At 39.3% G+C, this 27922-nt stretch overlaps 2 protein-coding genes across 2 annotated transcripts in view; both read right to left on the bottom strand.

The window, feature by feature from the left end:
- Positions 1-560: 560 nt before the first annotated feature.
- LOC103188168 (iron-sulfur cluster assembly 1 homolog, mitochondrial) lies at positions 561-10098 on the bottom strand. Its single transcript, XM_042345475.1, has 4 exons — positions 9952-10098; positions 5930-5983; positions 3458-3563; positions 561-2592 (listed from the first exon to the last, which is right to left on the bottom strand). The coding sequence occupies exons 1-4, from the start codon at positions 10033-10035 to the stop codon at positions 2444-2446; spliced, it is 393 nt and encodes a 130-aa protein (XP_042201409.1). The 5' UTR covers positions 10036-10098; the 3' UTR covers positions 561-2443.
- Positions 10099-11495: 1397 nt separating this feature from the next.
- tut7 (terminal uridylyl transferase 7) overlaps positions 11496-27922 on the bottom strand; it is a 43163-nt gene continuing 26736 nt past the window's right edge. Inside the window, exons 13-29 of the mRNA XM_007908046.2 lie at positions 26528-27735; positions 25398-25548; positions 23970-24056; positions 22971-23074; positions 22093-22150; positions 21501-21604; positions 20531-20620; positions 20216-20329; positions 19817-19891; positions 19271-19448; positions 18904-18951; positions 18257-18348; positions 17303-17418; positions 15160-15518; positions 14452-14543; positions 14306-14354; positions 11496-12811 (exon numbers count right to left, since the gene is read on the bottom strand). Coding sequence (XP_007906237.2) covers positions 12735-12811; positions 14306-14354; positions 14452-14543; positions 15160-15518; positions 17303-17418; positions 18257-18348; positions 18904-18951; positions 19271-19448; positions 19817-19891; positions 20216-20329; positions 20531-20620; positions 21501-21604; positions 22093-22150; positions 22971-23074; positions 23970-24056; positions 25398-25548; positions 26528-27735 — 3002 coding nt within the window. The 3' untranslated portion in view covers positions 11496-12734. The remainder of the gene's footprint in view (positions 12812-14305; positions 14355-14451; positions 14544-15159; positions 15519-17302; positions 17419-18256; positions 18349-18903; positions 18952-19270; positions 19449-19816; positions 19892-20215; positions 20330-20530; positions 20621-21500; positions 21605-22092; positions 22151-22970; positions 23075-23969; positions 24057-25397; positions 25549-26527; positions 27736-27922) is intronic.

The raw sequence follows: 27922 nt of genomic DNA, 5'->3' as shown, positions 1-27922 counted from the left end.
CGGAACCTGACTCCGAGCCGGGGTGGAGGTGGCCACATGCACGGTCGAAGAGGAAAGTATTCAGACGAGAGTTGAAAGAGGGAAGAGAGGGGGCAAGGCGGAGGGATTGCGGGATAGAGTTCCAGAGTTTTGGGGCATATTGACTGAAAGCACGAGCTCTGATGGTGGGGAGAAGGGTGCGAGGGATGAGCAGGAGGTCGGTGTCAGTCGAGAGGAGGTGCCGGGTGGTGGATTGGGGACTGAGGAGGTTGGAGTGGTAGGGAGGTGCAAGAGAGTGAATGGATTTGAACACGAGTCTGAGGATCTTGAAGTTGATCTGTTCAGTGATTTATTTACAAATAAATGCAGGTCAAAGAACTGCATTTCGAAAATGTTCCTGAACAATGAACCCTGAAATACGTTACCAATTGTTGTGGCAGTTTTCTAAATTTCTCAGGGCTTTTTCATTTCTTGATTTAACTTTCCCTTAAATACCCTCAGCAGTCATTTATTTTGCAGTAAATCCAGTGTTTTTATTCATTTCTTAGGACTTTATTTAGCTCTTCAGGATATCTTGTCAAGTTTCAGTTTTCTATATGGAATTGACATTTTTTAGTGCCTAATGAATGACCGTGAACTTACTTTCATACCATCTTTGATATTAAAATTTATTTGTTTTGAAAATAGATAAATGCACACTCGGCCTCATAGACCAGGAAATGCATGCTTACACCATCATGATTCACCTTATTTCGACTAAAATATCGTGAAATACATTGTGCGCATAAAGCTACAAAACAATTGAATATCCTGGTATTTTTGCTCACTTTTTCTCCTCTTCTGGTCATAAAGGCACTGCCAGGTATAGTACGTCTCAGTGCCTTGAATGAGTGCCAATTCCTCATGTGTGAGACTTTTCACCCAATGTCCACACAAGCACTTTTCAGCAGTACTCACTGGATAGCAGTCAAGAATGTGAACCCTGGATGAATTTTCTTTTCCTTAACCCTGGGATGCTGAGGCCAATCCTAGCACCCTGAATGCTGTTTGAGATGATCAGCTAATTCAGCACAGACAGAATCAAACCTTTTGCAAAGTTGGTGCCTTTACGCATTAAGCTACTGGAGCAAGTATCTGAATTCAACACTGCATGCAAAAACATTCAAAGTGTTTCTTTTGAAAATTAATCTAGAATGAAGAATGTTCAAAATAATATTCAAAAACAACTTCCAATTATTTAACACTCACATCATACAGTTCCAATGGAAGTAAAACATCAAATAGATATAATGCACCACAATTGGTAACAAATTCATGTCAATTTTCTAAAATGGACGGTTAATAAATTCCAATAAAAATACACAAGGACTAAATCCCACTAGTGGAGATAATAATAATAAATAATAATAATCCTTGTATTTGATATAGATGATCACAATTTGAGACTTCCTTGTTTATGAGGTATCAAGCTAACCCAATTCTGGGATATGATGTAGCACCAGTCTTCATTATCAGTTTTAGGATATTCCTTAGGAAGTATTCATTTCTATCTAAAGTGGAAGCTGGGAAGGGGAAAGGGTAATTGTCTATTTCCAGATAACTCATTTAATAAGTGAGCTTTTAGTAGTCCACAAGAAATAGTCATATTCTAGATTTTGATAGTGAGGCAGAACGTTGGACCATCAAACTGTGAGATACACTATTAAACAAGGCAGACTCTTTATGTCAATAAACTCTCAATATTAGCTAAAGTGTACTACCCGTGATCCAACATACAGCATTGGCAGTGGTTAGGAAACAAATCTCCTCCTTTTCTTCTAATGAAAATACTATTACGAGGGTAATGCCTTTAAACATTTTTAAGTTATTACATTTCAGTCTTAGAGAATGAAAAAGGGTGAGAAATCACATATTTTGTTGAATGTGAGGGACAAACAGGAAAGCAAGTTTAAATGCTAAATTTATAGACATTTAACAAGTTTCTATTAAAATTTGTAAACCCAAATTAATAAGGTTAAATGAACATTCAAATATATCTGGGCACATCATCCACTAACAAACATACTAACTAAAAAGGAAATACACACAAGGCTAGACCAGGACACCAAATACAATAGGTTTGTTCATAGAGAAATGTTACTTCCTGACAGGAGTATGGCATTCATTCATTTACCTCATCAGCTAAAAAATACAGTACAAGTGTTTGACATATTACATTACATTTTGAATGACTGAGTGGAAAAGAAGTGTAAGTAGCTTAATTTACACCACAGCACTTAGTGCTAAACTCTCCCTCAGGAGCAAAATACATTGGTTAGTGGAAAAATGCAAACCAGAAATGAATTTTGGTTTCTTTACCCCGTCTCCTACCCCCACACAGATTAACGTGTCTATACCTGTGGACCTAAATCTCAGTGCCTCATAATCCAATGATATTCACTGTGGATCCAAAAGTATGTTGTAGCTAAACATGAAAGCTTTCTCCACAGCCACAGGTTCCTGTGATGTTGGGATTGTGAAATATAAATTCACTTGAGAGTTTACTTTCAACATAGTCCATTTCTGTTCCTAGAATTGTCAGCTGTGCCTTCTTTTCAATGAATACTCTAGCACCTGGAAAAGAAAATTAAGTTTTTATTTGAGTGGAAAATCAAACTCTTTAAGATTCAAGCTCAAAAACTATTTGGTTAGGCCATCATGGGATAAACTATACTTTACATTATTTTCTCATGACAAATACAAAGATCCCAACTTCCTGGTAGTTTAGAAATCCTGCTTCAAAATTAAGCAATCATTTACCCTGAAATATAATACAACATGGGTTTTATTTTAGTTATAATGGAGGAAGTTCAGGATGAAATCTCAACAGTAAAATCATTTTTACTTAAGTTAAAGCCATTTATACATATTCAGAAAGGTAGGAAAGTTATAGGACTCAAAAAAATGACAGTTCTAAAAAGGAAACATGTATCTTGATTTCTAATCTGATTGTACTTTTGGCGGTGGAGATCCAGTTCACTGAGCCAGAATTTCGGGCAAAAAATGCATATACAGTGCTGGAAAATGTTGGTAATGTATTTACCAGCACTGAATATGCATTTCTACTGCTGTGTAGAAAAAGTAGTAATATACCTACGAGGATACCAGGTGCCAGAGATATGATATGATAGGATATGAGGCGGGAAGTTGTAAGATCACGTGGGCTGATCAGCGATGCATTAGCGTGTGCTAGGTGGGTTGGGCCACCGAGAGTTACATGTGGTCCCATGGAAATTTGTGGTCTGTGGAATTTTTTAAAATGGGGGGCGTGTCAGTCAGCTAGGGTAAATTCCAGATACCTGGAGTGTGGAGAGCTGGGGTTTGAGTGTATTAGGAACATTTCTCTTATAATATTGATTAAGGGATGTTCTGTACTTACAATAAAACAAAAATGAAAAGAATAACATTCTAAATCATTAAAAAAAACTAACATACTTACCATCCTGGACTACCTCTTCATCAAATTCTCCTTTCTCCTTTGTGTATTCTAAAGTATAAGAAAGACCATTACAACCTCGGGTTCGAACACCAATCTTCAGTCCAAGCTGCAAGAGACAAGATTTTGAAAAATTGCATAATATGTTTTACAGGACAATTTAATGAATTCTATTCAATGTGCTACAAGGACATATTACTTATTTTCAAATCAACAATGTCAAACACCTTAAAGGTGTTAAATATCAAAACTGTGTACTTCATAGCTCTCAATGGTCATACTGAGCTAGGAGTCTAAACTCGATACCGTTGACCAGTCTATCCTCCTCCAATACCTCTCCTCTCACCTCAACCTTCATGGTTCTGTCCTTGAATGGTTCAGATCCTACCTCTCCACTTCATCTCCTCAAACAGTTTCTCCTCTAGCCCCCTCATGCTGTCCTTGATCCCCTCCTCTTCAATATCTATATGCTCCCTCTTGGTGACATCATTCGCAGACATGGGGTCAACTTCCACATGTATGCAGATTGCACCCAACTCTACCTCCCTCCTCCCACCCTTGACTCCAGGACCACTGCTATCCTGACAGAATGTCTGTCAGACATCAAGTCCTGGAGGAGAGCAAACTTTCTTCAATGCTGGTGACAGCATCACTGTCCATGGATGCACATTCCATCTTGCTAAGCCAGTCCGGAACCTCGGCATCTTGTTTGACCCACAACTATCTTTTTTACTCCACATCCGCGCCATGACCCGCTCTGCCTTGCCCCACCTCTGCAACATCGTCCGGCTCTGCCACTGTCTCACATCGCAGGCCTCCGAAACCCTCATATACGCATTCATAACAACCAGCCCCAATTCCTCCCTCCATAGGCTGCAGATCATCCAGAACTCTGCAGCCCGTGTCCTCGCCCACACCAGGCTCCATGACCCTTATCACCGCCATCCTCGCCCGACTCCACTGACTTCCCATCACAGAGACACAGTTGAAGATCCTGTTCTTCGGCTTCAAAGCCGTCCATGGCCTTGTTCCCCTTACCTCTGTGACCTCCTAACCCGCTACCAACCTGCCCGCTCCTTACGCTCAGCGGGCTCTGGTGTGCTTCATGTCCCCTGACTTGCCCTACCTACCATTGGCGGGCGGTCCTTCAGCCATTCCTCCTGGAACTCCATCCCAGTCCCTCCACCTCACACCCTCCCTTGCCTTCTTCAAGCCCCATCTCAAGACCCTCCTCTTCGACCGTGTCTTTGATCACCCTCCTTACCCCCCTGCCCTCCACCCTCCCCGATCCTGACCCTCAGCTTGGGGCCGAAACACTGACTGTCCTTTGGAAGTCCTCCCGACGTTAAAGGAGCGAAACAAATGTAATTTTGATGTTGTTGTTGTAGTAGTACATAGGTAGTTCGGGACATATGTGCATGTGACCGTCAGGAAAGCGGAAGGCGAACTAGACGGACATTGATTTTTTTTGTCCAGCATTTCCCATGTTCTTATGATCTCATACTGTCCAAGAATTTGATACCTCCTCTTAGCTTTGGGGGTTGGCACAATTGACTCAGTGCTGCAGGTTATAGAAAAGAAGAGGAGGAAGAAAAACTCCTAGTTTCTCCTCTTAATTATTATCTTGTGACCCTGCTGGAAATAATGTGCCAACACTCACTATCTAGGCCATACATGAAAAATAGCCACTTGGGTAAGGTGCTGGACGGAGGTCAGGGCCTCTGAATCTAATCAAATGCCTTACAAGTTATATCTGAGAAGTTATTCTAAGACATTTTTTGCATTCCTGAGCCCTATGTCTGTCTGTCTGTCTGAACTCCAGCTTCCAACATCTTAATTACATCTTTACCTGTCTTTCTCCATTTGATCAATGAACAACTGACTTTCCTTTAAGTTCCAAATACTCTGCTTTACTTATCTTCCTTCTCTGCATTGAATTCACACTTCACTGCTGTCTTGACTCTAATCCATTGTCCCAATGTTGTGGCACTTAAACATCTCCTTTAAAAATCTGCAGGCTTTTAAAATCCAGGCTGGCTCTCACCTAACTATTGCTTCATTTTATTTCATCCTCTTTTGTTATTTTTAATCAAGCTGATTATTTTGAACCATGCCCTATGTGCCTTACTTGTCCTTCCCCTGAGTGTCTCAGTTAGAAAAAAGTGAATGTTAAACACAATCCTAATTATAGAAAGCTGTTTGAAAAGCAGACTTGTTGAAGGGTAGGCATGAGAACGTAATTGAATTTTACTCATCTCAAATGCTACAAAAGAAGGGAAACTATGAAGTTCAAAATAACCTACTTTTGAATTGCAAACTCAATCAGTGAAGTGACTTATGGGACAAAAATAAGTTATTTGATGCACTTTGACATTCAGCACTTTCATTTCAGAGAGAAAAAAATGCAACCTGTCTGATATATTTCTAAATCCATTTGGCAAAGAGCAGTCGATTTACAAAAACCACGATACTTACGCACTCAGGCTTTTCCTTCAGCAGTTGCTTGACTTTTGTAACAGCCAAAGGCGTCTAGGAAAATAGAAAATGGGTTATTTTATTTTTTTAAAAATTGAAAATGTTCAACAAATTACATATATTGTGTTCATTTTATACAATTTATTATATATAATTAGACTAGGAATTACAGATGTTTATCCTCTCCAACTAGTGAACTTGCTTGGAGAGGTTCATTCTACCTGAAAGCTAGTGCAAGCTATTGAAGTCATAATTATTTGTTTGCAGAAACTGGGATATCTTTCCAATAGGTTTCCACCCTAATTTCCCACAGCTTGACTTTGCCCAAATCATGCTTGATATTGCGATACAAATCAGTCCCATTCTGTGTGTGTGTGTGTGTGTGTGTGTGTGTGTGGTGTGGGGGCTGGGGGTTAAGCGGGAACCCCTTAGAGCTGAGCTGGCTCCAGGATGACGTACTTGGAAAAGGAATGATGGAATCGATTCAATCCAGTGAAGCGTTCTTGATAGTGTGGGTCTCAAGCCAGGCAGTTCTGCAGTACTCAGCAGCTAATCAGCAGGATTTGGAAGGGTAAGTCCAATCACTTCTGTACCTCTCCGCCCTTGGCAGCCTTTAACCACTCTGCCCTCACTCTCTGGAACAGTATCCCAAGTCTCTTCACCTTGTCCATCAATCTCTGCCTTCAAAACCCACCTGAAGACCTATCTTTTTGATTGTGCTTTCTCTAAAAGCTCAGGCTATAGTTATGCGAAGACATTTTGAGACATTCTTCCAACTTGAAAGGGGCTGTATAAATGTAACTTTTTGTTGTACTGCCCAGCCGACTGAGACAAGAGTTATCCATATTGGGATATCGCTCAATCCAGGTGGTTACTGTGTCTTGCCAGATCCATGGTGCATTGAGATAAAAGCACTGCCGCACACAAGGAACAGTGCATGTTTTTGACAGCTAAATTGAGGCCCTGAATTATGGCCCATTAAAAGGCCAAGGAAGCTGTGATCATCTACACTAAAAGAGGGAAGACTTCAAGGAAGATCTTATTAAAATATTTATCATATCAATCTGAGTAACTATGTTTAAAATTGTGAAAAAATCTACAACAACGGGACACAAACCCAATTTCAGTTGTAGGGCCTGATCATATCCTGGACTGTGAACTCAAGACCTGACTCTTGAACCCAGAACCTTAAGACTCAGAGATAAGACCACTTTAAGAGATTTTAAGAGTGAATATGGGACTCCCACAGTAAATTGTGAAATTGTGAAATGGTAAATTGGCTTACTTGCTTATGACATTTGATCTGTATGTAAATATTGCTGTTTTATATGCTCAAAGAAAGTTCCTCTTGAAAGAAAAAAAAGAATGATCTAAAGTAGTCACGAATTAGCTAGGCAAAAGAACCAAAACCCACAAAGAGGTTCAAAAGGTACTTAAATGTTTTGACAAAATGAATAGAAATACAGTTTTACTGTGTCAATTTAAAATCAAGGTGCATCACTTAGGAAAATTAGTCATGGCAAACAACATCAGGCTATTTGATGCATTATAATCTCATTCATGTGTGGTAAAAGAGCAGGATAACCTCCAAAAGTGTACTCATGCTTCCATGGTCTTACTAATCTTTGTGTTTGATATATCATCTTTCACATCAGGAAGCTTCACATATTGAAGCACTTCACAGGATGTATTTTGTAGGCTAATTTGAATTATCGGTTGTATAACTGGAAAGTGTCTTCTTACACTGCCTTTGGTATCAAAGTTAATTCAATCAGTAACCATAATGATAAAATAATCCTTACATTTGATATGGCACCTTTCACGTCAGGAAGATGTCTCAAAGCATTTGATAGGATGCACTGCAAAGTGTAGTGACTATATATTTTGTCCAATTTGTGCAATGTCCAATTTGCGCACAGCAATGTCTCACAAACAGCCATGACCAATTTTATTTAGGGGATTATTGGCATCTGAAGAAATTCCCTTTCTATTTTGAAAAGTACTATGGGACGGATCTTTTAACATCCATTGAAAGAAGCACATGGCACCTCAGTCTAACATCTCACCCGAAGGGCAGTTCCTCCAGCAATGCAGCACACCTCAGGAGTACATTGGAATATCAGTCCAGATTATGAGTTCAAAGTGCTGACATGGGGCTTGATTGAACCCTCAATCTTCTGACTCAATGGTGAGAGTACGATCAACTGAGCCAGACTGAGACAACAGTGCATCTGAAAATGCAATTTTGATTTGCAAGCAATTATTCTGTTTGCTTTGTTTATTGCTGCCTCTGACTGTTTTGATGTGGTGAGCAATAAGTCAACTAACACCCCTAGCGAGACCTCTTCAGCATCCTTCTTGACAATTTATATCCCATCCAATGGGATACAGGTGTTTCCTATTCTGATTTCCTATATCTAGTACTGACATTTATTTGCATAGAACGACATTGTCAGTCATCTGCCCAAATGCAAACCTAATCAAGCTCTCTTCGAAAGAATATTGTTGCCTCTTCTGAATTAATTTCTCTCAGTTTAGTATTAACTGTAAATTAAAGTACATTCAAATTTGATGAATTAGGAAGAGTGTAGCTGGAGTTTGTTTTATTGCCCTGTGATCTCTTTTTGGACAGCACTGATGGAGAACAATTTGCAATGACATCTCAATGTGCATTAGATTAGATTAACAGTAAACAAAATATGTAGATAGGAGAACAGGACATTGTGCGCACTGTGGCTCATCAAATCTCCACCGCACAGCGTCTAATTATACTGATGAACCAGAACTGGTGACTGATACCACTTCATTGCACAATGGTTTGAAACTCCCCCACAGCCCTCTGACAGATTAACCCTCTCCCCCCACAGCCCTCTGACAGATTAACCCTCTCCCCCCACAGCCCCTCGCCCCCCCCCCCCCCCCCCCCCCCCCCCCCCCCCCCCCCCCCCCCCCCCCCCCCCCCCCCCCCCCCCCCCCCCCCCCCCCCCCCCCCCCCCCCCCCCCCCCCCCCCCCCCCCCCCCCCCCCCCCCCCCCCCCCCCCCCCCCCCCCCCCCCCCCCCCCCCCCCCCCCCCCCCCCCCCCCCCCCCCCCCCCCCCCCCCCCCCCCCCCCCCCCCCCCCCCCCCCCCCCCCCCCCCCCCCCCCACAGCCCTCTGACAGATTAACCCTCTCCCCCCACAGCCCTCTGACAGATTAACCCTCTCCCCCCACAGCCCTCTGACAGATTAACCCTCTCCCCCCACAGCCCTCTGACAGATTAACCCTCTCCCCCCACAGCCCTCTGACAGATTAACCCTCTCCCCCCACAGCCCTCTGACAGATTAACCCTCTCCCCCCACAGCCCTCTGACAGATTAACCCTCTCCCCCCCACAGCCCTCTGACAGATTAACCCTCTCCCCCCACAGCCCTCTGACAGATTAACCCTCTCCCCCCACAGCCCTCTGACAGATTAACCCTCTCCCCCCACAGCCCTCTGACAGATTAACCCTCTCCCCCCACAGCTCTCTGACAGATTAACCCTCTGCCCCCCACAGCCCTTTGACAGTGTAACCCCATCCCCCCCAGAGCCCTGACAGTTTAACCCTCTCCCGCCCAGAGCCCTGACAGTGTAACCCCTCCCCCAGAGCACTGTCAGTTTAACCCTCTCCCCCCCACAGCCCTGACAGTGTAACCCCTCCCCCAGAGCCCTGTCAGTGTACCCCTCTCCCCCAGAGCCCTGTCAGTGTACCCCTCTCCCCCAGAGCCCTGTCAGTGTACCCCTCTCCCCCAGAGCCCTGTCAGTGTACCCCCTGCCCCTGTGGGTGTGTCCCGGGTGAGCCGGGTGAGGCCCGGGTGCAGGCCGCGGGCGGGCCGGGCGGGCCGGGGTGCAGGCCGGGCGGGCGGGGGGCCGGGGTGCAGGCCGGCGGCGGGCCGGGGTGAGGCCCGGGGTGCAGGCCGGGCCGGGGTGCAGGCCGGGGGCGGGGCGGGCGGGGCCGGGGTGCAGGCCGGGGGGGCCGGGCGGGGTCTGGCCGCGGTGACTGACCAGGGTGAGCGGGGCTCTGGTGACCAGCAGCTTCCTCCTGGCGGTGACGGCTCTGACGGTGGCTCTGACGATGGAGCCGGACATCTTCCGCGGCCCCACAGGGCCGTGAGGGGAGGAGGAGGGGAGAGAGAGAGAGAGAGAAAGAGAAAGGAAAGAATAAGAGAGAAAGTTCTGGAGAGAGAGAGAGAGAGGAAAGGAGAGAGAGAGAGAGAGAGAGAGAGCAGCCCGGGGGGGGGGCGGGGACTCGCGGCAGCACTGCGCGCGCTGATTGGTGCAACCTGATAATGACGGCTGTAGCAGCCAATCAGCAAATGCGATTCCCCGCCCCGGTCACCAGCAACGTCAGAAGGCGACCTGAGGCCCCTCCCCCTCCCCGCCCCTCCCCCCACAGCCATCACTGACCGCCCTGACCACACCGGGAGGGCTTCAGTTTTAATTTGAGTTTATTGCTTCAAGTCGTGTTGCAAAAAATCTTCAGTTTATGTAAAGGATTAAAATCTAATATTCTACAGTTTCTTTATCTCCTCAGTGCACACTGAGCAAAGAGTGGCATCAACATGTTACTGGGTTGGAACCATACACGTCCTGAATTAAACTGTAGAAGTCAGCATTGCAAGTTATAAAAGTTGTGATACCAACCACTATAATTCTTTTAAGTACTTAATACTTTTAAGTACCATCATTTCTGGCTGTGTAACTGCTACAGAACGCATTTCATTTACTTAAAAAGAATGAATTAACAAAAATATCCATTAAACACTATCTGAGCTCTCAAAGGAATACTTTTAATTTGGTATTCACAATGCAAAATCTATCAATTATGTATACTGCTATCAGTCTTCTATAAGCTTTGTAATCCTGTAGTTGATTCGTATAATTTAGTCACCTTGAAACTGAATTGGTTTTAAGTATTTAGATCAGTACACTAAACTCACTTAAATTATATGCGAGTTTCTATTTTCAATATAACATTTTACACATTTGAATCTATACCTGGCTTGCTGCACATAATTACTGCCTTTATTATGTTTTCTTTGGAGGAACACATGCCTTGGTTCCAAAGATCAGTTTATTTCTACAAATCATTTTAGTTTCAGATTGGTCAAACGTATCTTTTTTGAACTGACCTTTATAGAATGGAAGGAATATGTATAGATTGGAAAGAAGGAACTCATGTGGTTCTGTCACCCAAATACACTTTCTGCTGATATGGGGATGTACCCTTTGCCATGGCTACTTGCTAATCAGTATTGCCTTGCAGATTTAACCATTTGCAAGCATGTTTTTTTTCTTTCCAACCCATTTGCCCGTGGCTTTCACATTCATACAAATACGTAGTTTGATTGAACTACAAGTAAGACAATTCAAAACCATTGGTCTGTAGACTAATACAATACTGTATATAATTAATGTTAGACATACTAAATCTAAGTCTCTCCACTTGACTGTAAAAGAAACTTCTGCTTGGGTTCCAAAAAGCAGCCTTTCAAATTTAGCACAAAAAAATCAACAGAACACAAAAGATCATCCATTTTCATATAAGGTTTCCTTTTTCTAAGAATTTTTATTTGTGTTGCCACAAGACTTTACATACAGTAGTTAAGATTTTGAATGTACATTTACCACATATGTACAAACAAGAGGTACCTATCCACATCTCAAATCTTGCTTTTTATACAAGCATCAGTGTTTTAAACACTTCAGCAACTTAAGCAGCAAATCCTCAAAAAACACACATTTATTCAAAAGCAACTTATCACAGTCATAGTATTAAACAAATTCAAGATTTCCATTTCCAGATGCACATATAACCTTATATAACATTTTCCCTCCAAAATCAAATCATAAAAATACCACTGGGACGTAATTTGAACCACAACTATTCATATAAGTTTTTAAAAAGGGTTGTTTACATTTTGGCTTCAATTTCAATGGTTCAAATTAAACCAATTGACAGTCCAAAGATTAGAATGTAAATAAATAACATTTACCCACTGCCAACTATTTGCTAAATCAGCAACTCCCAAAAAGACTTGTTATTATAACAACAACTTGCATTTATATAGCGGCCTTCACATGGGACAGTGTCTCGTGGTGCTTAACAGTGGACTATAAACAGTGGATTATAAACAATGATACATCAAGTTATACTCCTATTCTCCTATCTATAGTAATTAAATACATCCAAGATCACAAATCTGATGACATATTTGTGAATTTATTTTAGTGACAAGTTTATGTACATTTTGGGGGAGGAGGGGAGAACTAAATTTGAATGTTATTCTGAAAATTGGGGTAACATTTCTGAACTTTGATGTTACTTTAACAATTTTCAATTAAATTACTATTAGCACTCATGTATTGAATGTGCACAAGAAATAATTCCAGAATTGATGAGCTGGGTTTGCAATTTACTTTACGGAAGAAAAATAAACTTCTGTAATAGTTGGCTTACTGGTCAAAAGAAGATTAAAACAGTGCTTGAAATTTTCAATTTCTGATGCTTGATATTACAACATGAAATACATTTTAAACAAGGCCTGTGGTCTAATTTAAAAACATTCCTCATTTTAAAAAAAAGAACAGGCCACCACATTGTGGCAACATTTTAAAACACAAAACATAAAAAAAAACACTCTTTGTTCCACCAAGACAAGCATAAATCATTTACTCTCTTTTCAATTGTGGTAGAATTAGAGGATTTACACAAAACTTATAGATTTATAATCATCAACCAAATGGAAACGCACTGCATTTTCTTTTTGGCTTTCTTTCTTCAAATTTCATTCTGGTTGGGCTCTTTTATGTGAAGATTTTCCCTGAGCGGAAGAGTTTGTTGAGAATTTATTGCTAAGGCCTGCTAACACACAAAGATTAAGCAAATACAATTTAAAACATCAAAATAAAATGTACTATAACATGAAAAGAAAATGTTTATTAAACTCTTTTCTCTATAATGCATGATTTAAAAGTATTATGTTAGCTAGTGTTAGTATGGTCCTTCTCAATCTTTTAAAGTAGTTCAAATTCCACATACAAAGAAATGTTAATCATAAGTATAAATACATAAATAAATGCAGCCTGATTATTGACAGCATGATGACATAAGTCATCATGGTCTAACTGGTGGCTGATGGGCCACATCCGGCCCGGCAGGTGATTTTAGCCGGCCCGAGACCATTTCCAACATTAGCTCCCTCCCTAATGAACGTTCTACCAGGGCAGCGGCAGGAGTCGGTGGTTGGGAGGATGCAGTGCAGAGAGTGGAAATACTGCCGTCTGTTACTGCAGTCTGTCAGGAAGGCAAGTACGTCTCTTACTAACCGCGTCCTTAGCACCCGCCGGCTGATTGAGAGAGAGAGGGATTGGGGAGTGAGAGAGGGTGTGAGAGAGTGATTGACAGAGAGGGGGAGAAAGAGAAAATGATTGAGAGGAGAGCAGGGAGAGATTGAGAGGGGGGAAGAGAGTGTGTGAAAAGGGGAGATTGAGAGTGGGTGATTAACATAGAGGGGGAGAGAGAGTGATTGAGAGAAAGAATGTGAGTGGGGGGGGGGGAGAGAAAGAAAGAGAGAGGGCAGAGATAGAAGTGTGAGGGGAGAGAGAATAGAGAAGAATGTGTGCGAGAGAGAAGGGGAGTGAGAAACAGTAATTGGAAGAGATGGCAGAGCGAGAGCAAGAGGGGGAGAGAGAGAGAAACAGAGAGTGAGAGAGAGAAAGGAGAATTGAGGGCAATGTTTTGTGGGTCACTGTCAAGGAGTCATCCTCAGCCATCATGGGGGCAACTGAGGACGACACCTAGTGATGTGCCGTGCAGTTTCTTCACAGAAAGCTCCCTCTTTCCCCAGCGAGGAACTTCTCTATGTCCTTCATTCCACCTCCCTCCCCTACCGACCTCTGTGACCTCCTGACACAGCCTTTCCCTTGGCAGAGCAAACACCAGTTTGCTTCATGTTCCCCCACCCCATCTGCCCCAACATCTCCATTTTGCCGCCACTCTCTGGAGTTCCATTCCCCTCTTTCAAGGGACATTAAAATCTAACGCTTTGACCACGCTTTTGGTCATCTTTTCCCCTCCCCATCCCACCTCTCTCAGCTCCCATCCCCATCTAAGGTGCCCAGCCGAGTTTGTTGAGCACTCTGAGATGTCCTTACAACATAAAAAAAAGTGCTGTGTAAATGTTATGTTTCTGGAAGGGAAACACAAAATATTGCTTAAACGTCCTGGGGACCTTTCTCAAATAGGGAATCTAGCCCTCGGCAGCCAAAAGGTTGGACCAGCCTGACTTAGTGACAAGTTAAACCAGGGTTGAGTTATCAGGAGTTTAATGTATTAGTATTAATGAAATTTCCAAACCTGGCTGAGAATTTAAGAATCCTTTTTGTTTTTGTTTCCTCTTCTCTTTCTGTAAGATTTAAGTCCAAAATAAAATTAAAATTTATATGCGGCAAAAAGTATGTTCACATTTGGTTTCTGTCCCAATGTTCTTTTTTTNCTCTTACCATGTGAATTTTATTTTCATTTCCTATGACATTTGATACTGAAGAGGGCACAGTCATTCTTACTGATGAAGCATTCTCAGCACCCGATCCACCTGTAGTAGTGCAGAATAGATAATCCACCAGGAAAATGAAAGACAAAAAGCAACGTAATTCCTTAACACAGTTATACCTTACACTCAACACAGATAAAAGCCTTAACCATGCATTCGTGGCACCTCCTGCCTTGATTTTTCCAATACTCTCCTCTCCAGCCTCACCATTCATAAAATCCAATTCATTTAAAACTCTGCCTCCTTACTCTCACCTGTACCAAACACCACACCTCCTATTATCCCAGTCCTTGCCAATCTCCATTGGCTCCCTGTTGAAAAATGGATCGATTTCTACATCCTCACAAAGCACTTTATGCAGTGGTACCTCCCTACCTTTCTGAACTGCTTATACCCCATTTATCTACCCGCTGCCTTCATTCAATGCCTCAACACCTTGCCCACCCCTTGCCAGCCTTCAGATCGCAACAGTCACCTCCCCTCTCTCCCTGGCTTGGCGTCAAGTTATGCCACTGTCAAGAACTGTGAGACGCTACTCCACAGGAAGGACGGTAAACAAATGCAAGTTGTTCTTGTAATTACTCAAGGAAAACCTTTGTTTCTAGCTTTCCTCACTCGTAAAATAAAAAAATACGAAGTTGGAATTATCTTTCAGTACCTTTGTATTGAGGACATTCTTTTTTGATGTGGCCTTCTTTCCCACAGGTAAAGCAACGCTTATCCTGCTCCTGCTTTCTCCTTTGTTCTGCATATTGCCTGGGAGTTCGATCTCTCAGAATTTCATTTGTTACCTTCTCTTCTTTTGTTTTCCGTGGGGTACGAGCCTCTCCATACAACTCTCCCTCTATTTTTGGAACATCTTTCAAGCTTTCCCTGTACATCTTCTGGACATCCTTGTTTTGAGGTTCTTTTTCTTCATGTTTTCTTTTAGGTTTGGATTCAATAGGTTTTTGAAACTGGTCATTCAAACCCATTTTGGTTCTAACGTCCTCACGATTTTCTCTTCTTCTGGTCTTGCTGTGAATGCATCGTTTTAAGAAAGAAAAACACTTTTAGGAAACAACTGCTCACAATTCAGAGTTGAAATCACTACTTATGCTGGGATACCAAATACTTTACTGAGTATATAATTTTGGATAACACAAAACAAAAATGAGAAATTTTTGTAAAAATCTGACCACAAGGATAGATTTTTTTTTACACCAAAAATACAGTAATTTTAAAAAGGATTCTGTGAATTAAGGCACGTCATATTTTTGTTTCCATTTCAAAAAATATTATTTTTTATTTAGAAAAACTGGTCACATTTTGAAAGCTGTAAAATACATATCGCTAATAAGAAAGGGAAACAATAACTGAAATAATTTATTTTACAATCTACTGCAGTCAAAAGTGTGATGCTTTTTTTTAATATAACCATAAATAACTCATATATGCACTTGGTGTTTTGATCCACACCATATAATCATGCCCTAGGCATGTTCTTTTTTTCTCAACCATTTATAATTTATAAACCAAAAATATACTTTAACAGAAGTGAAATAGTTCTATGATTAAACTTAAAAGTAGTTACGTTTGGGGATTTTTCTCCGTCCCAAAGCGCTTCACAGAATATACCGTAAAATTAATTGACTATATTTTGTGGGTAAATTGTGGCACCCAATTGCACACAGTAGTCTCACGAGCAGTCATGGACCGAATGACCAAATTATTATTAATTTTTTGAACAGATCTGCCAATCAACTGGTCTGCTCTTCCAAGTCCTGCCGACAAACCAGTCTGGCTGGGCTGTCATCAGCAGTGCTCTTGAGTACTGCAGAGCTGCATTTCTCAGGAACTACCCCACCCCCACCAGCAGAATAAAGGGAAAGGTTAGAACAACCTTTTTAGTTATTATATCATGAAACGTGCTTTGCTACAAATGGCTGAGATCATAACATTTGAAAAGAAATTGGATAAACATTTGAAGGGGAAGAATGTAAAAAGGTATAGGGAATTGGGATTGGGGTAGATAGATAGCTTCAGTGGATGAGGTAGCATGAGTTTAGATTTGACAGATCAAACAGATTCTCTTTTTTTAAGCAGCTGGTGTCTGATACACGCAGAAACTCATCACCATGCACAACTGTCTCCAAACTAAACTACAGAACATTCCCTATATATTATATATATCCATTTGTCTGGAATGGCATGTACACGATCTTATCCCCCAAAAGGAAGCACCCTATTTGCTCAGACCTGGAGAATTTAGGTGCAGCTTTGCGAAAGTGTGCGTACCCCAGAATGTACATTGTGGTACTGCTGGATTAAATCAGCTAAAATCATGCATTTTACCATTGCAAACACTAGCAAGCTTCTTGCTGCTTGTCTTGCTAGGACCACCCTACCCAAAGGGCTTTGAATATACAACAGGTTGCTACAAGCTTAACCTACATTCTGTATCATTGAGCAGGCATGTCATGTCTCAGCGAATGCAGAAGATATAATGTTGGTGGCCACACGAGATAACATTATATCTTCTGCAAACCAAACAGCAGCACCCTCCTACACTGTCATTTTATCAGTCTATGAATCCACCTCAACTCTAGAAAAGCAAATCCCTGCATTCTCCCCTTTTTTTTCATTTTCTAACTAAATGAATACAATAAAGAAGATTTTGTAACAATTTATATACTTTTGAGTATGGTTAGCTGATTTGTTTGAGAATTAATCCCGTTGAAAGGAAAGTAGTAGAATGTATTGCCATTTAAGCAGAAAAAGATATATTTTGACAGAACTCAAGCCTCTTCTATCCAACTCACCATCTTCTCATGGGACAATCTTTCATGAAATGTCCAATTTTCCCACAAATTCTACAACATCTGTCATTTGGAGCTACCTCTCCTTCAGTCAGAATCTCAGGATCAAAGAAATACTCCTTTAATTTAAAAAAACACATTTGACGAATTATAAAATAATTCAAGTAAGTTATGCACAACAATAATTTATATTTCCTGCTACAAAATCACTTTCACCAGGGCCCAAGGTGAGCCAAGTGCATTTGCAACTAAATATATGCCCAGAGCTCTGGTTAGGATTTGAATGTTATTAGAAACTGGCCAGGAAATCCAAGACAAAGATTTTTGAAATTGATTGAAATACAAACCTGATTTTAAAAGGCAATTTGAACCTTCTGGAGGAAATTTTGGAATCAAATCAATGCAATTTAAGCTTTTTTTGTTTTGATGTCGAATCTATAGAACCTATGTGGCATAAAACTGTAGTAGAGCTTAATATTCACGATAATTGTGACTGGTTCAGGTGTGGATATGAAAACAGCGTAGGCATCAGGTCACCACACAAAATATAATGAACAATACAACTAAAAATGTCTTCCAAAACTTTATGCTATTACCAGAGTATGGCAATCCCAACCTTTCTCTCTATAAATATTGATTGCATAACACAATTTGAAAGCAAATTTCACTGGAACTCTGATAAATATAGTGAATGTGAATAAATTCCAACTCTGCTCTTAAAATTCATAGGCAGAACTCTCAAGCATCAATTTTAAAATGTTTCCAACTTAATTAAAACATGCAATTTTGAAGATCTGCACGTGTTTCTAATAGTATAAATCAGGCTTCTCCATCATCTCAAGACATAATGCCTAACTTCCAACATTGGAAACAGGACATGAAAATATTTCATAAAAATATAGCATTTTAAAAACAAATCATATGATGGAAACATACAACATAAAGAGTGCAACATACCAAAAATGCAGGATATTCCTTTGGGATCCATCTGACTGGAGTTCCAAAAATTTTTCTTCCATTGATTAAAGCTTTCATGATAAAATTTGTCACTGAAGGAAACAGGCAAATCATTTAAATCAGAATCAAGTCATCCATCTGTGGTGGTCTTAGCAGTCAGGTTCCTGAGACAGGCAGGTCTGCAGTAATCCCAGGTACTGCTGATGACAGACCAGCCAACCTGGTTCTTTGGCAGGATTTAGGAGGAGTAGGGAATTCTTCCCATTTGGCTCCTGTTAATCCTGCAAAACCTTAATGGGAGTGGTCCAGGATGCTTGCCAGACAGTACCCTCAATGACAAGCTATCCGGATTTAGCTGGTCAAATTCCAGCAATACCCCTCTGAAGTCCCCAAGCCTTGGTTCTCACCAGCCAGCACCTAATATTATCCAGAATTAAGTAAACTTGGGATGTGTACCTCCAGGGAGAGAGAGTGTATTATATGCCAGACACAGGGATATTTCAATGTGTAGGTGGCACATATATATATATATATGGATTTCTTGTTTGGCTACTCTTAAACTTGGTGATGGGTATATACTCTGCTGACCAAAAAACGAATTACTGCAACCAAACATTTAATGTGAATCAAAACAAAATGGAACTTACTTTTTCGGGACAATCCAGCTCCAAGATTATGGTTCAGGTCAAATGGATCTATTTTAAACAAAATATGTTATATTTTTAGCTAAACAATAGCTACTCATATCTAATATGAGGCAGATTTAAAATAAATTAAAGATTCCACACTTCCAGTTTATTTTATTCAACATAGCTGAACCTTATTTTACAGATTTGTATAAAAGACAACTTTTTTTTAAAAAAAAACCTCAGTTGAAAGAGTAAAACTTAGTGGGGACTACACATGGACTTTATTTTTGTGCATCTTTTAAAAAACGTTTGGGGAAGAACGATGGTTTGGCTGATTAGTTCACAGATGGAATATTGGATCACTCCCTCCCACCTCCCAACTTACCCTCTATTACAATGTATTTAGACGTCCACTGCTTCTTGAAGGTTGTGAGCAGATTCTTTCGCCTAATGCTGATAACATGTTCTTTAAAATCAAACTCCTCAGTATAGAACCTGAGAAGTCCCAACCATAATTCCCCTACAGATTCTTCGTTCTTGCCATAGTCTGGCCACCTGTTTTTCTATAATCAGAAGAATTTCAAAAGGAGTGCTTTAAGGGTTAGTTATGGAATGCTTCCTCTTAACATGCAATTCCTAACTTGAAAATGTTGATATAGAATGAATCGAAGTGATCTGCAAATTAACTTTTCATCTTGGAATTTAAAGTAACAACACATTACATTTGTAAGGCACCTTTCAAGTTGGGAGGGTGTCCCAAGTTGTGGGACGGTCAGGGATTTGAACCCGAGCGGGGTGGGGGTGGGGAATCAGAAGGGGTGGAGTGCAGGAGGATGGACAAAGGTACGGTCAAAGAGGAGGGTCTTGAGACATGCCTTGAAGGAGGCAAGGGAGCGAATAAAGTAAATGGTAAATGTTGATGTTAATTTACCAATTCATCAAGTTTATCAAAGTAATAAACATTCCAGCCATCGACAAATACTGACTTTTTTNCTCCATCGAATATCTGAAAAGCATTGAAATAAAATATGTAACAAAATAATAAAATTATAATCTGTAACTGTTTAAGAACTGTATATCTGCAGTATATTGAGTTTAACTAGGTTTTTAATCTGATTTAAGAAAATATAAATCATGAAGTATGTTGATGTTTGTATATTTAACACCGTATTCTAGTTAACGAAAATATTTACTTTTTTTTAAAAAAAATCGAGTAATCCTGTAGTTGAGATTTGTTTACATTTTCCTATAAATATCAACCTATTTTTCCCATATGAGAAAATAATAAAAGCTTTCTCTTGGGATCCTTGTTTTTTTTGTTAAATCTTACCTCTTGAAGGACAGGAATAACTGGTGGCTTCCTCTGCTGCAAGAAGTAAAGTGCCATTAGAGTATATGCATATGATGAAAGACTGCCCCTGGATGCATCTCCAATATCGCATATCTGTTTAAAATGAAATACAAATTTCTAGTGACTGAAGTACAAATTTCTAGTGCCTGAAACAAAAATAAGTTTTATCCAGCATTTTGGATCACCAAAACTACCCTGTGAAAAATCAAACTATCAATATAAACCACAGGATTAGCGAATACTTTTAAAAATCCATTTTGATAAACAAATACAGAAGACTCAGCAAACACATACCTTTGCAAAAATTTTCATAGTATATCCTAAATATTTCACTCTGGGATCAATAGCTGCATAAGAGGCCAAAAGTCCAGTATTATGCAATGCCTGCAATAAGAAAATGTACTTGTAAATCTGTTGAATCATGTATATTGTAAATATATTGAATCAAGTTTACTGTAATTAAATATACATTTTAATTAGAAAATAACATCAAAGCAATTGTCCAAATAGGATCAGAAGTCACCGGGAACACTCAGCAGGTCAGGCAGCATCTATGGAGAAAGGAAAGTGAGTCAACGTTTTGGGTCCATGACCCTTCGTCAGAACTGGGTATGTTGGGAGGGAGAGGCTTTTAAGGACTATCAGAGATGGGGGAGGCAGGGCAAGGAAGACAAAAGGGAAAATGGGGTAGAGAACAGGGGATGATAGGTTAAAGAAGACCTCTTTCCCCGTTTTGTTGCAATCCCCCACTTTGTTTAGCATCATTAACACCTCTTTAACCCATCATCCTCTGTTCTCTACCCCATTTTCTCCTTTGTCTTCCTTGCCCTGCTTCCCCCTTCTCTGTTAGTCCTTTAAAGCCTCTCCTTTCCAACATGCCGCAGGTCTGACAAAGGGTCATGGACCCAAAACGTTGACTCACTTTCCTCTCTCCATAGATGCTGCCTGACCTGCTGAGTGTTTCCAGCGACTTCTGCTTTTGTTTCAGATTTCCAGTATCTGCAGTAGTTTGTGTTTTGTCCAAATTGGGTGGATGCCCTACTAAGTTATGCATAATGGCGAAATGATTTCAAACCAACACCCCTAAAATCCAAGCACACTTCATTGTTTCGGTAGACAGGTTGCATTTCAGATAGAAAACACAAAGTGAACATTTTAAACCCAATTATTTCTAAAATATTCGATTACTTAGTATTTATTAATTATGACATTATTATATAATTATAAAACATCTAGTTAAAGTGAACTGCTTCAGTTTTCTTACCAGAGTGTTATACAAACTAATGTCTCCCTCAAGTCCACTCCTTACATGAAAAAACTTAACGATTGGCACTTTTGCTGTTGTAATGGGCAGAATGCTTCTTAGGCCTAGAATTACATTTGAAAAGCAGTAGGTTATTCTCTCAAGACAGTACCATGCGTTTCCAAAACTCCATTCTCCTTTGCATTCCCATAATGGAATATTTAAAAGTTAAATAAAACCTGTAATTCTTTGAGAAAGCATTTCAAGTATAGGAAGATCCCATTATAACATGCCCTGGTATAGCAGGGATGCATTAATATAGTTTCACTGTATGCAGAAAGTGATGTCAGCTGTGAATTCACGATCCGGAAATGCTGACTGTTGACTGTTTTTATGCTATGCCTAGTTGTGGACCTAAAGCACTGTTATAAAGGGGCCCAGCTGTAGTATGCACAAGCTGTCACGAAAGGACTGTTTGTCAATATACAATGCAATAATGCAGGGTTTGTATGAGCTAGATTATACCACAATTAGGTATAAGTCAGTTGCACGGTGAACCCCATTCACTGTGCATACGTACAGCAAGGCCATTTATTTGGTACAGCAAATGTACCTGGATGCTTCCTGAGCACTCTTGCCAAATCCTCAATAATCCTGATGCAGTTCAATCCCTGGAAGACATTAAATAAAAGTTTGCATTCTGCTTTTTTTAACACTATAAAGAAACAATACTCAATATGTGCAATATAATCTATATCCTACCACCCTATTACAGTAGTCATTTTGCCATTTTTTTCAATGGTCTCTATAAATTTCAGACTACGGCGTGAAGGCCTGGATAAGTGAACAGTTGTAATTAATCTCTTTTGAAGATTTTGTGGTCATATTAATCATATTTTTACAAAAAAGCAGTAAGTTGTGATAAATCATTATATTGTCACATCTTATTTCTCTAATCTTTCTGAGATATAATGGAACAAATCGGTATACTATAAAAGGGTAAAACTTACCATTCATAATAAGGAGAAGACACCTGACAGATATTTTCAGTGTAGAAATTTAACAAAAGCTTAGTTCTCATACATTGAGAAAATCAAGCATAATTTACAAGTCAACTGAACAATTAAATTAACTTCCAGTCATCTAATGTTTCCTACATACTGTGCATTATATGGCTTTTAATTTAATTTTGTTGACTTTTTGCTTGTGACTGCTATCAGTCAGTGTTTTCCATATCCTTCCTGATATTCAGGAAAGCACAAAACTGACAAATTAGTGGAAATTTATTGAGAAATAATGCACAGGATATTACTAATCAAATTTGTGTTTATAATGCTCTACGTATTCCTTCCCCCACAAAGCTACTGTAGGAACAGAACATGTCCAATAGCTATTATCTGCGAATATAGTGGAAAATAATGCAAACTTTGTGTGACTTTTCAGAGTACAGCTTGATCAAAGGAATTTCTGAAAACCATATATTCTTCATACCTCTGCTGTTTCACGACCTTCAAATGTCATACAGATATCAAGGTCACTTTGTTTGAAACCAAACCCATTCTTGGAAGACCCAAACAAGCAGAGATTTGCTGTAGCTGTAAAACATGAAGATGAAGCTATATTCCAGCACATCAGAATCAGAGTTTAGGGAGTTGTAATCCCATTTGCCTACACTCAGATATCTAAATAAAATCAAAATGGAAGTTATTTATAAAAGCAAATGGATTCTTTGAGGGATATTACGTGTACTTTTCCATTTTAAATACAGTACAAGAATTGACACTTAGTACTGATGAATTACAACTTCAAGTCATATTAAAGCATTTCAGTATACTAAATTGTAAATAAACCAAAATCTGAATATTTTAATACATTAGATACCAAAAAACGTTTTAAAATTCTTATATCAATTGAGGCATGTAATTATTGAGAACAATATTTTAGAATAAAATGAAAAATCATTCTTTCTGAAACATACTGCTGTGAAGCTAAAGTGTTTTTTTTTAAAAAAATATATAGAATAAAAACAATTCTATTTGTATTTCACTAGAATTCACGGTGGTTCTCTTGGAATTGTTAAAAATATTCTCTAGCAGTATTTAGTTTTTATAAACTAAAACAGCCAAACGTCAGTAGAAATACTGATTAAATAACCTTACACAGGATCCACTTGAATAAGGAGAACCAATGAATTTATCTTGATATTGTATAATTACAAATTGGATTATTCCACAATAGCATATTATAAGTATATGATTAAGATTTTGAATTTGTTGGCAAGTTACCATATTAAAAATTACATTCTAGAAATAGGGTTTAGTTTTTCTAAAAGTATAAGTGTTTCATGTCCATATTTCTGAACATCATTCAAAATAGGAACTTAAACTGTATAGGAACCTATCTGTAATGAAAGCAAAATACCTTTAATTAAGATTTCAAGGTCATTAATTGATAAATGTTACACAGTTCAGCAAACGATTTACTATTTACCATCAAGCTCCGTTCTGATAAAATCTTCCAGGCATAGCAAAATATGTTCACGTGCCTGAATTTCCAGACTATCTGGAGAGAAATCTTCTAGAATGGAAAGAAAGGAATATCTTAGTTTCATACAATTTATTTGATCTCTTCCCAGTAATCTTTGAGCTTGCAAGTTACTAAAAATATATTGTACAACAGACATTGTTAAACCCAATAGTTACATATTCTACTTTTGATATATTTCCTCTAATTTTCTATGTACAGTTTAATTTGCACATTCCTTGGGGTGGATTCATCACCCCGGGGTGGGCTGCAGGCAGAAACAGTGAAAGAGGGAAATTCACAAAAGTAATTTTTTTTTTTACATTGCTTTAAGGATATTCAAAATTCTTTGATAGACAAACATTTCAGATTAAGTATATGAGACCCACAAACAGGAAACTGCAGTGAAGCCCCTTGCTCATCTGAGGCAGATGCTGCATGGCTGGAAATTGCGCTCTTTCTTCAACAGCCCCTCTTTATAGAAAGTTTAAATTCCTAGAAGGAAACTACTGAAGACATTATCAGCTACTACAGCAATAATAGAAACCAAGAGCTATAGAAAGCATGTACAAATGAATTTCTTCCACTGTAAGCAATTCACGCTTAAATTTTAATTTGAACCAAAAGGAGGAAGAGCATTGTGCAGCTTGTCAGGTGGTTCCTCTTGGTATTGTGTTAGTATCTTAATGGCATAATGGTACTGCGTGCGTACATTAATAGTGGTAAATAAATTATTCAAATATTCACCCATTTCATTGAAGAAGTAATTCTCAACTTGGGGCCTCATGGCAAACAGAATTGTCAAATACTGTCAAATTAGTTGAAATCAGATAATAAAAAATAATAATATCCTTGGATTTGATAGAGCGCCTTATCATATCTTTGAGACGTCCCTAAGCGCTTCACAGGATACACTGTAACATGAATGACTGTAAAGTACGTGGGCAAAAAGATCTCCGGAAATAAACCTCAATTTGTACAATGCTTTGGTTTAACCACTGCAGGAAGTTGTGCATACGATTCTGGCTGCTGTGGTAGAAGGTTGTACAGACCCTTGAGGCAGTTCGAAGAAATACAACACAGATGATCCTCAATTTTGAGAGATGAACTATGAGAACTCCTGTCTGAATCATTGCATGTGGAAAATTACCATTTTAATTTTATATAAGCTTTGTGCGTTTATACTAATCGCAGACATATCGATGAACTGAACTTCGAAGTAGCCCAGTACAAACTTATGTTTCCTCATGCAGTGAATTCCCAAACAGAAGCTGGGGAAGGAGGGAAGGCCATATTTTTGATTATTGCAGGAGGACTGATGATTTTGTGTGCCTTTTTGAGAATAAAAACAAAGATCTTTAAATGCTGAAAGTGTATTTAAGACAAAATACTTACTGTAACAATGGAAGCAAACCTGATCCAGAAATTCCAGAAAGATGGGTGTCATTTGTGGTAATGGATCAAGGTCAACTTTTTTGAAGTCCTCTGGACAATCTTGCTTCAAATGTCCTTCTCGTTTGCACAAGTTGCAAACAATTATGGAAGCCTATTCAAGAAAGGTAGTGATGTTACTTTTTTTAAACATAATGAAATAATTACGCAGTAATGTAATGTAAATAATTACATAATTACGCAGATGCTTACTGGAGCCTAAAGTGAAACGGCCAATTTATGCAGAATATCTTTCCCACCTACAATTGAGTTTTGAGAACATATAGCTGGGCAGTTGAGGCTTACTAGCCCTCCAACCATTCAAATTAAAGCGCACTAACAAATCCATCATTCTCATTAATAGTGTGTTTAGAATAAGGCTTTGCAGTCAATCATCACAGTTTGGTTGCATTTACCATGATATGCACATCAGAAACTGAGATTGAGCCGGGCAGCTCTCAGGATGTGTCCTGTTTGCCCTTCAGCTGTATAAACTCAGCAGATGTGAATGGATTAGGGCTCCAGGGTTATACATAGGATTTGAGATAATATAGTATCTGTTATCTCTAAAACTACACAAGTATAATTCAAGCATCAAACTTATGACAAAGTAATTCATGTTAAAAACAAGGTGTAAGGAAGTCTGGGCTTGTAATTCTATCTTGTCTTAGATAGCAAGACAAATTTTCTTAAAATATAATATTGTACAGAATTGTAGAAAATTTTTAAATTCAGTTTTAAATTGGCAATCAGTCTTTTGAAGAACTGCAGAAACCCAACTTGCAAATTAAAACAAATTTAAGGATTTTCCATAATTCTGTGCAACATTGCATTTTGAATCATACAGGCTAATTTTAGGTGAAATTTTGGACATCTGACTGAGCGGAGGACACTTTGCTTTTGTTTATTCTTAGCAGAAGAAGTTCTACACCAAATCACTTAGTAATTTCATATCTTAAAATATATATAATACATACACAATATTGTGGGTTAACGTCATAACAAGTTTAATCAGCATCTGCTTTTTTTAAAAAAAGGACAATATTCTTCCAACGACAAAGGGTTTCCAAAGGGTTGTTAGAAAATGGACTCACCTTGCCCTTTGTAAAATCAATTCTGTTGAACGTATAAAACATATCGTCCTCTCCACTGGTTTGTGATTCCTGGTGAAGAGTTTCCTTATTCATTTCATCCAGTTGAAGCTCTTGTTTCTGCTTCATAGTTACTTCATTATCAACACTGTGTTTAAATAGCTGAGCAGTGGCACCATCTTGAGATTTTGCTGATGTCTGTCCCTTGCAGTTCAGTAATTCATCATGAATTACTGTACCCTCACCAGACTGATCATCTTCCTCACTGGACTCAGTACATATATTCTCAAACTCCTCGTCAGCTGTATCAAGGTGAATTCTTGAAATATTCAGATCCAATTCATCCTCTTCCTCCTCCTCATCGTCTTCCTCATCCTCTTCATTCCTGCTTACTGCTCCCACAAGCTGATGCATTGGCTTTTCAGGGGTGCAAGGTAATAAATCTACACTGTCAGAGCTTTCTCTATCTTCATCATTCAATACAATTTCTTCTTCATCTTTCCCTTCTTGTTGACTGCAGTCTTCTAAACCAAATTCATCACATTCCATATTCTGTGGATTCAGAAAACCTTCAGAATCTGATAGACTTTCAGAATAAAAGTTATCTCTAAAATAAGAATTTTTAACACGGGTACCCATCTCTTCATCACTGGAGGTTTCCTTATCGACTTCTGTAGAATGGTTACCCTTGTCTTCCTCCCAGACTCTGCTGGTAGCAGCTGAACTCTTTTTCTGCTTTCCAGGCATATCAAACCGCTCCTCATCATTTCCACTTTCCAAAACATCATCACTGCTTTGCTTATCTTCACTTTGTTCTGGATGATTTTTATCATTAGGCTCATATGAAGTAATCAAAATGTTTTCAAAATCAGAAATCAGCTCTTCCTCAGCAATTCCTTCAGATCCACAGTTTTGTATAGTTTGTTCATTTCTAAAGGAATCTACAGCATTGATTTTATCACTATCCGTATGCAATTGCAAGTACCCTCCATTGGGAGTACCTGCTGGAATAGCACCACCAGTTTTGATACTGTCCAGCTTTTTAGTACTTTCAGAATCAACTTTTGTATTGCCCTTTCTGTTGCACTTTGCTGCTTTGTTCTTGGGCAATGCAAAATACTTGTAGGTTGCTCTCAAACAATGAATGATGTAATCATACACCATCTGGCTGTTAAGGGTTCGTGCAACATTTCTTTTTACCGAGTATGGATCTGGGAGAAAAAAAAATTACAAAAATAGATGGTTAGCATTTACATTCTCCAATTCAACAAGATATTTAACACATTAATCCAAAGTACTTTATGACTGTTCTATTGGTCAATTCAAGGAGGTTTAATCCATTTAAAAGTAAGAACTCTGTAAATATTACATTCCTCAATGTGGTTTCAATCATACTAT

The sequence above is a fragment of the Callorhinchus milii genome, unplaced genomic scaffold (genome assembly GCF_018977255.1).
Source record: "Callorhinchus milii isolate IMCB2004 unplaced genomic scaffold, IMCB_Cmil_1.0 Scaffold53, whole genome shotgun sequence".
Taxonomy (NCBI): domain Eukaryota; kingdom Metazoa; phylum Chordata; class Chondrichthyes; order Chimaeriformes; family Callorhinchidae; genus Callorhinchus; species Callorhinchus milii.
Note: the sequence above shows the minus strand (reverse complement) of the source record. Positions and strands in the feature narration are given on the sequence as shown.

Coding starts and splice junctions, on each gene's coding strand:
- LOC103188168 (XM_042345475.1), bottom strand. CDS start 10,035: ATGTCCGGCTCCATCGTCAGAGCCACCGTCAGAGCCGTCACCGCCAGG. Junction 5,984..9,951: donor CCAGAGCCCCGCTCACCCTG/GTCAGTCACCGC, acceptor CTATTTTCCTAG/ACGCCTTTGGCTGTTACAAA. Junction 2,593..3,457: donor TGAAGAGGTAGTCCAGGATG/GTAAGTATGTTA, acceptor TTTCTTTTCCAG/GTGCTAGAGTATTCATTGAA.